Here is a 9,105-nt window from a genome sequence, read left to right as displayed (position 1 = left end):
GAAGGGAAAGCAGGAAGTTAGGATAGAATAAAATATGCATGGCTTCTTCTGAAAACGGAAGACAAAAAAAATTCTGAGTAACAGAAGATCACAGTAATCCGTCCACTAGACTTTGTCCAAACTCCCTGCACTCACCACCTCCCGATCCAGCACTGCTGGGTGTGTTAAACTGGAAGAGTTCCAGTTATAAATGTGAACAATTGTGGAGAGAGAGGGGTCAGATCTTCCACTTTTCTGGAATTCCGGCATTGCACAATGATTCTCGACCGATCAGGAATGTGGTGCTTGCTCGCCCGAGACGGGAGTGACTCGGCTGGATGCAACCCAAAGCATGTTTTCCTCCAAACCTTAATCTTATTCACAAAGTGCCTCAAGTTTAAATTGTCAACTCCTTACCTGTTTCTTATAGAATGCATAGCATGTCCCAGAGCCTAATGTCATAAAGGCACAATTGGTGATAAGTGCATTGGATGACATGATGTCATGATGCATATAATTATCAAATGTCTGCCAACTTGGGTCCAGGTGTTATATATATGACTGCTGCCCAAAGTGGCAAGGTCAACAGGTACCAGAGGAGTAGCTCCATACCACTGGGGTAAGCAGTAAACTTTGTTTTAACTCTTAGCTGGCAATTGAGTGCATTGCAATTCAGATCAATCCTGATTTCACGGAGCCCTTCCCAGAACAGGTTAAACAATCACCATTGATTCTCCTCCCAAATCTCTTTCTAACTCTCGGGTTTGGAAGCAAATGGTCACACTACCTCCTAACTGCTGGCTTCAGTTCAGGGTCAATGCAGACTGAGCACTGAGTTTTACAGACAAAAAGAAAAATAGAATTTGCTGGAAAAGCTCAGCTGGTCCAGCAGCATCTGTGGAGGGAAATCAGAGTTAAAGCTTTAGGGCGAATGACCCTTCCTCGGAACTGATGCTGCCAGACCTGCTGAGCTTTTCCAGCAAATTCTATTTTTTTACAGCATTTGGAGTGCTTTTGTGTTTTTACTGACCAAGTTTTATATCTTCCTGCGTTGTCTGATCCAATACCATATGACCATTAGGATAAACTTCAGTGGGGAAGGAGGCACAAAATGGGGAGCAGCAAAGTGGTCATCCATTACACATCCTGCTCAATCTTTCTTGCCACGGACACAAAAGGGACAGAGAGTCATTGTTTTGCTGGCAGAAAAACTTTGTGTCTCTCTCTCTCTCTACCGATGGTGCCAGCTTTGCTGAGTATTTCTAGCATTTTCTGTTTTTATTTATTTCAAGTTTAGGATTTATAGCAGGTCACTTCCATTTCACATCTCACGCCTCTCCTCCTCCCATTGCCCCCACCACTTGAGATCCTGACTGGAATGACTGGGGTCAGCACCCGACAGATTAGTGATTGCCTTTTGATGAATAAATCTGTGGGCCTTTGCCTTAGCTCAGATGTTGGTCAGCGATACAAGTCACTCATTTGGACAGCCAGTAAACCGGGAAGGTGATTTGAAATTTCAACACGTTGACTGGATTGGTGTGTCGAAATTGCCAACTCCATCTATGTTGGAACTTTCTCACATCCCCTCCCCTGGCAGTGAGCTGGCAGAGATTATGGAGAATGCTTCTGCCTGCTTTTCACTTAAAGTGAAGAAGGTGAAATCGATCCCTGAGGTTTGAAGCTCAGCTGAATGTTTCTTCTGGTCCTTGCCTCCATTCCATCGAATTGCCTAATGACTGACGCACATTAAAACCGCACGCGCTAGTTGTGGAAAGGAATGTTGACTGAAAGTTGGGAGGGACTGGGGAAATTTAATCAGCTGATAAACCAATGAATCATTCCCAGTTGTTCTCCCAAGAGCTCCGTAAAAAATTGGGATGTAAAATCCTACACTCTTGCGGCTTCACACTATTGCCACAGTCAAAATTTCCCAAGCAATTTTCTTTTAAATCCTGCAAAGGGACGTCAGTTAAACCCCTAGCCACACTTTGCTTCATTTGTAGAGGGAAGTCAAACATTGTTTGCAGTAGTATGTTGGCCTGCCAACTTCTGAGAATCATTGGAAAGGGGAAGTTAGGGTAAAACAAACAAGTCAGTGGCTGCCCCGAGCTCACTTGTCAATCACCAAGTCATACTGACAGTGACAGGGGAAGTCATGGCCATCCCCATTGTTCCAGTTAAAAGGAGAAGTGTAGCTGAGGCTGTATCAGCCCCACTCGCCTGAAGGCATTCAAAAATAAAATGGGGAAGGAAAACCCAAGTGTAGTAATTTGAGTGAACCCAAGTGTGGAGGACTTCAGCTAATGAGGAAGTATGCACATTCCAGTCCTGAAGAAAATACTAATCCTGGAACAAACTGGGATAAAAGACTTTGGGAACTAGTTGGTGGACACTGACCCATTGTGCCGTGGGCAACTGACCCCAGATTGATTTTTCCTGGATGTCACCCTTATGCTTAGTATGCTGCCCAGATCAGATGTGAAAGAGAGACTGGAGGGGTCTCTTTGTTTATAGTTAAATACATCTTAGGCTGCCACTGAGAAGGTGGGAGAAGAGTGCGTGCAATACACTGACTTTGAGCTTCAAATGCTTCTCAATCATACACCATAGTGATTTTTGCAATTTAAAACATCATGTCTACTCTAAAAAGGATTACAATTTGTGTTAACGCTGTGTGCTAGTTGGTCTTTTCCTCTTATCTTTCAGGCAGTCCAAGCACAATCGTCACATTTGCCTGAACGAAAACAGCCAAAGGAGAGTTGAAATGTAGTCAGGAGATTTCTGAAGCTTGGCAGAGTGGTATGACGTACTCTTCCTTTGCAAAACTGGTGAGATCCGCAAACCGGAATGGGAAGGGATGCCTGGGCTGTGAAAACATACACAGTCTAATGGTGGGTGCTTTCAAGTTTCACAGACTTCTTCAGTAAATGTTCAGCCCTTCCTGTGGTTTGTGCCAGTTGTGCGTGCGACCTTGAGGGCTATCTTACAATATTGAACAGGTCTCTTCCAATCTCTTCAACGCTACTAAATTTCAGAAAGTAGAGGATCAGAGATCAGGCCACGTTGTCTTGGTCTTTCCTATGCACGGTCAACTGCTCGTAGCTGGGCAAGGAAATGTGAGTTGATGCAACAGCTTGTATCGTGGATCTCTCTGCCTGAGGGTCAGCCTGAGGGCGGGACTGTTCTTGCTGGTTGGCAACCAAAAGCTGCAACATACCCGTAATGGTATTTAACTTCTGATCCATGTCCACGACCTGTTTGGAGAGAGGAGACACAATCAATCAGTAGGAGCTTTGCAAATAGAAACACAAAGTATGCGTTGGAAGTTAGCTGGCATTTTTAATATCAGTCAGTGTTGGCATATTTCAAAAAGAGCGAGATGCGCACTTATGCAGCACCTCTTCCAACCTCAGGATGTCACAATACTCTTTAAACACAAGTGAACTATTTTTTTGAAGTGCCGTGTTGTTGCGTAGGAAGCACAGCGGCCAATTTACACACAGTGAGCTCCCACAAAAAGCCATGTGATCACCGTGGAGAGATACATAGTGTGTAGAAACTTGGAGGCCTTAAATTAAGGCCTGATAAATGTTGCAATACTAATAGTATGACATTGTGAGTTTCTGGTCTTCCTTTCTCTCAACTGACTAATAGATGACCGAGAAAAGGTGGGATGGGTGGTCAGGATGGAGGAGAAGGTATTGGCTGTAGAAACCTGGGTCTTTGGGCTTTGGTCAGGATTCTTGGACCAGCCAAATCTGAATCTTATGATCAGAGGGCGGGAAATGCAGAATATCACTGTCACTCTCCAAAACAAAAACACTCTCCAGTCTCAGAAGCGAGCTTGGGTCAGCACTTGGGCTGTGGTCTTGCTTATTCACTCTTGGCTGAACTAGAGCTCAGTGCACTGAGAGTCCACTTGAATAAGTCCTGTTAAGTTCCCTTCCGACACTGAATGGTATGGTTTGTGCTCAGTGAGAGAGGGAGACCTGCCTTGTGTGACCACTGCACCAAACTCCTTTGCAAAATCAGCTTGGGTTCTAGACCCAATTGTAACCTAGTCCACCTGGTTTGACTTCAGGAATATGAAAGGCTGTAAAAGGGGCGCCCCACCTGAACACTCTCTGCTTCAAACAGGCAGGATAGGTTAAAGTTGAGGCTCCTCCTTCTTATTCAAGGCAGTCTGGGCTGTCATTCTACCAGAATCCCGATGGTTCTTACTTGTGCACAATCCTCTCAAGAGCTATTTTGATTCATGACTGTTGGAAGTAATGGTGAAATACTGCCTTTATCTTCACACAGCCAAAAGATAAATCTGTTTGGGCACAGTCAGTTTAATATTGTACAGACACAACAATTTTACATTACCTGCACCAATTATTCAATGCACTACTGAGGGGTACAATGCTGGTGAGTGCTTATTGATTGAGATGTTAATCTGAGGCTAATTCCCATCGGTTTAAAATTGGGGTGGCACAAGACTATTCAGACTTAATTCAAATAGTGCCACCGGATTGTTCATCCAACCACAATGACTGACTTTGACGAAGTTAAAAGTGTTCTTCCAGTGTCCTAGTTAAGACATTGCCATCAATCAACATCTCTGAACCAATTACCTGTGTTATTAACCCCATTGCAATTTTTTGGACATGCTGTACATAAACTGGTTGCCATGTTTGCCTACATTATGATAGCAATTGAGATAGCACTGGCACTGGAAAAGCACAGCAGGTCAGGCAGCATCCAAGGAGTAGGAGAATCGATGTTTTGGGCATAAGCCCTTCATCAGGAATATGATGATATCACATTATGAAAGCAATCATACTTTAAAAGTACATAGATGGCTGGAAAGCACTTAGTTATTCTTCAATGGTTCTCGGTAGCTGCTTAAATATGTCTCATGCAGCGATGCACTGATAGTGCCACAGAAGTGGGAGAAGTAGTAAGCAACATTCCAGAGTGATATCAAATCAGTGAAGCTCAGATAAGAATCCCCAATGAAAGGAAGTGTCTCAGCAGCTCTTTTGGCATTATGTACGGAGAGTTAAAAATAGCCAGAGTCAGATCCTCAAGATTACACTGTTCAGGTGCAGGACGAGGCACACAGGAAAGGAAAATAAACCAAAAAGGCAGCTGCTACGTGTTTGTTTAGATGCAGACACTGCAGGATGACAAGCAGTTAAAGATATTAGACCGAGACAAAGAGCCAATTAATTGCAGGCAGCATGTTAGAACCAACACAAAACTCAAGGTACAGAGTGGGATAAGAAGTTGAAATCAGCCACTTTGCACAGACATGTGAACTGCTCTTAGGCTTTAATTTCTCGAATTTTCTTGCCCTTTGTATCATTAACGAAACCTTCTTTCAATCCTATTTCTTTCTCTAAGCTTTTGGTCACCTCTTTTAATATCTCTTTATATAGCTATGTTACAATCTGTTTACTAACACTGCTGTGAAACACCTTGAGATGTTTTACTGACTGATAGTGGTGTATAAAAGGCCAGTTATTCTCATACATTGAGCAGTGAAATAAACTTTCAATGGAAACATCTTTTTTTTTACCCTTACTACGGTCAAACACTTTTCTGCTAAATCTTCCCTAGATATGTACAAATTACATCTGGCAACACATTTTACCTCATGACCCAGTCTTTTCCCCCCTGTAACCTGCCCAGGTAATTTATTTTACTTTGAGAAAATAGGTTTCTATGCAATCAAGGGAGTCAATAGGCAGCTAATTTTGCAATGATGGAGGTGGGGGAAGTCAGCATTGTTTGGCCAGGTGTGCCCAGAGGATTAGCATTCTGCCTCTGCTACAGGCCGAAGCTTGCAAGCAACTTTAATTACCAGCTAAACCAAGGCCTGGAACCAGGTGCAAATCCTTACTCCTGCTGCTTTCTTTTGAATAACAGGCTGTCATGTATGAACTGTCAACAGTTTAATGGTGATATTCTATGTCGATGTTGCAATGGGAATTGTGTGAAAATGGGACTCCTAACTTTACTGGACAGGAATTGTTGCTTCAATAAGTGACAATTTTATAGGGAATCTTGCTAACTGCGCAAATGAATAGGGCCGGAAGAGCCTACCTGCAGCTTTCAGGCTGTTCAATTCAATTGCTGAGTGTACCTGCAATTACCCAATAAGAGGTGTCGAACAGTATGGCTTATCACTGGAACTGCAGACTTGGAAAACTGAACCTATTTGGTTCCCAAAAGACTCTTATTCTCTCCTTATTGGCAAGCCCGGCTCTGCAGCTGTCATTTATGGAATGCTATGACTGACTTCAACAACTCTTGCATGGGGAAAAGGAAAAACTGTCCAAAACTTTTTGTTCCTCATCGCTATCCATCCAGTGCACTGACAAATCAATGGCCGAGTGTACCTGCAATTACCCACAGGGGGTGTCGATGGATGTTGTCCCATCAGAAGGATATTGTGAAACTTGAAAGGGTTCACAAAAGATTTACAAGGATGTTGACAGGCTTGGAGGATTTGAGCTAGAGGGATAGGCTGAGTAGGCTGGGGTTGTTTTCCCTGAAGCGTTGGAGGCTGAGGGATGACCTTATAGAGATTTATAAAATCATGAGAGGCATGGATAGGATGAATAGCCCAAGTCTTTTCCCTGGGGTGGGTGAGTCCAAAACTAGACGGCATAAGTTTATGGTGAGAGGGGAAGGATATAAAACAGACCTTCAGGGCAACTTTTTCACACAGAGAGTGGTGCGTGCATGGAATGAATTGCCAGAGGAAGTGGTGGAGGCTGGTACAATTACAGCATTTAAAAGGCATCTTGATGGCTATATGAATAGGAAGGGTTTAGAGGGATATGGGCTAAGTGCTGGCAAATGTGACTAGATTAGGTTAGGATGTTTGGTTGGCTTGGACTAGTTGGACTGAAGGGTCTGTTCCTGCACTGTATATCTCTATGACTCATGTGCCCGTCAGGTGAGGGCAATACTGGACAAGGCTTCTATGCCTCTGTTGTCGAATTTATGATTAACGCTGTCAAGAACAGCTGATCATGGCGTTTAGTGGCCAGTTGGTGTTCGTGGATGTGGATTGCTAGTTGTCTGCCTGTTTGTCCTATATAGTGTTGCGTGCAGTTTTTGCATGGAATCATGTAAATTGCATTAGTCTTGCACATGATGGGTACAGGGTCTTTTGTTCCGGTGAGTTTTTGTCTGAACGTGGCTGTTAGTTTATGGGCTGTCATTAATCCCAGTGGTTGAAGAAGTCTTTACACAAACCTTGAACTTGGCCTGTGCTCGCTGCACTCTGCATTGGGACATGGTCCACTGTCCTCTCGCTCCCCTCCTCGACTCCACTCTCCAGATAGGGCAGTGGGGTGGGGGGGGGGGGGGGGGGGGGGGAGGGCAAGGAAAAGAAAAGCTACAAAGAGGAGAATAAAAAGAAGGAAAAGGGAAAGACACTGGCGAGCAGAAGAGCTCTGACAGGAGTATTCTACTCTGTCACCATCTTGGAGTGGTCAAGTGTTGAGCTAGGCAGCGTGGTTGGGTCAGGTAGGATTGACGTGGAGTCAAGAAGTGGTGTATAGTTGCGAGCTCAAGGAGGGAGTTGTTGGAGTGAGAGTGATTGGGAAGGAGGCAGTTAAACAGTTACCCGAGAGTTAAGCAAGGACTTTTTTTTGTCTAACATTTTCTGGATTGTGTTCCGGTTAGGTAATTTGGAACTGTCCAATATTTCTGACTTCAACCCAATGACATTTTCAGAGGTTTGGGTAACAGGGAAATTACCCACTGGTAGTTTACACTTGCCAGATAGTCACCACAATGGTCAGCACAGCAAGGCTTCAAATGTTAACAGGACACTGGCAAAATCCTCTTGGCTCTTCTTCAAACAGTTGATTCCCTGAGTAAGTGACTTTGTGACAGGCAGCATTGCTAACTCCCAGGCACACCTTTTACATCCACCTGACAGAATAGACTGATGCTCAGGTTGAACATCGCATCTCAGAATTGTAGTTCTGATAAGATGTCATCCCCTCAGTAAAGTCGCCATCGTCCTACCAGACCAAAGGGCTGCTCTCTCATTGCAGAGAGACAACTGGTCATCGTTTACCCCTGGGGGGTGGTTAAGAAGGAGAATCCTTCACGGTATCCTCAGCTAACATAGGAATTGAACCAACTTGAATGCCACTCCAGATTCCATACTCAAATTTCTGGAGTGGGACCTAAGACCTTCTGACTCAGATGCAAGAGTGCTAGCCCTCAGCCGTAGGTAACACCCAACAACCAAATAATAACCCACTGTGAAACAAGTAATACTATTTAGCAAAATGGTACTGCAATTGTAATGTTTCTACACTTTCCAAGGCCGTGATTAGTTTTCAACAGTAGAAATGAAAAGTACACAGGATAAATGTTTAGGCATTGGATTTTTACCAAAACGTTTTTATTAGGGGGTTGGGAAGGCTGTCTTTTCATTGAATGTTTTAAGTTTTTTTTTCTCCTCCCAAACTGAGCAGAAGCTCCATTGTAGTCAATGATGGAGCTTGGATTTCAATCAGAGCAAGCCCTGAAAAGCAACATTCAGTCTGTGCCCACAAGTCTGACTCTGTACCTTCCCGAGTTTGTTCTCGTATTTCACAAGTCTATACTATATGGCAGGTCACTGCACTGGAATGTTCGAACATTACAGGTGCAGATTCTCCTGTTATTGAATTTTGTGCTCATTGGTAACCTCTTTGTCTACCCAGAGCAAGTTCACGGGACACCTGCTTATCACACTCACCCGTGTATGTTATTCACATTAGACATACATTCACTCTAATTTATTCACTCCAGATATGCTATCATGGGGCCAATATTCCTGCCCCTAATCTTAATTTGTGGGGTGTTACAGAAAGGAAAGCAGGACTGGGGTCAATTATGTCTTGAAACATTAACTCTGTCTCTCTCTCTCTCTCTCTCTCCACAGATGCTGCCAGACCTGCTGAGTTTCTCCAGCACTTTCTGTTTCTGTTTCTGATTTCCAGCATCCACAGTATTCTGCTTCCATAGAACACATTAGTGATCGCTATTAAATCCTCCAGTTGTGCCCCTCCACTTTGTCGATTTGCTGTAGATAATCATTGTGTTTGACTGAGTCCACACCAAGGT

The 9,105-nt window shown here is 43.8% G+C and overlaps 1 protein-coding gene across 5 annotated transcripts in view; it reads right to left on the bottom strand.

Moving 5' to 3' along the window:
* Positions 1-897: 897 nt before the first annotated feature.
* Positions 898-9,105, bottom strand: part of LOC122557942 (potassium voltage-gated channel subfamily KQT member 1) — a 682,968-nt gene continuing 674,760 nt past the window's right edge. For all 5 annotated transcript variants that reach the window (XM_043706183.1, XM_043706180.1, XM_043706184.1 and 2 more), the window contains one exon: positions 898-3,236. In XM_043706183.1, coding sequence (XP_043562118.1) covers positions 3,036-3,236 — 201 coding nt within the window. In that variant the 3' untranslated portion in view covers positions 898-3,035. The remainder of the gene's footprint in view (positions 3,237-9,105) is intronic.

Source organism: Chiloscyllium plagiosum, chromosome 16 (genome assembly GCF_004010195.1).
Source record: "Chiloscyllium plagiosum isolate BGI_BamShark_2017 chromosome 16, ASM401019v2, whole genome shotgun sequence".
NCBI lineage: Eukaryota > Metazoa > Chordata > Chondrichthyes > Orectolobiformes > Hemiscylliidae > Chiloscyllium > Chiloscyllium plagiosum.
Note: the sequence above shows the minus strand (reverse complement) of the source record. Positions and strands in the feature narration are given on the sequence as shown.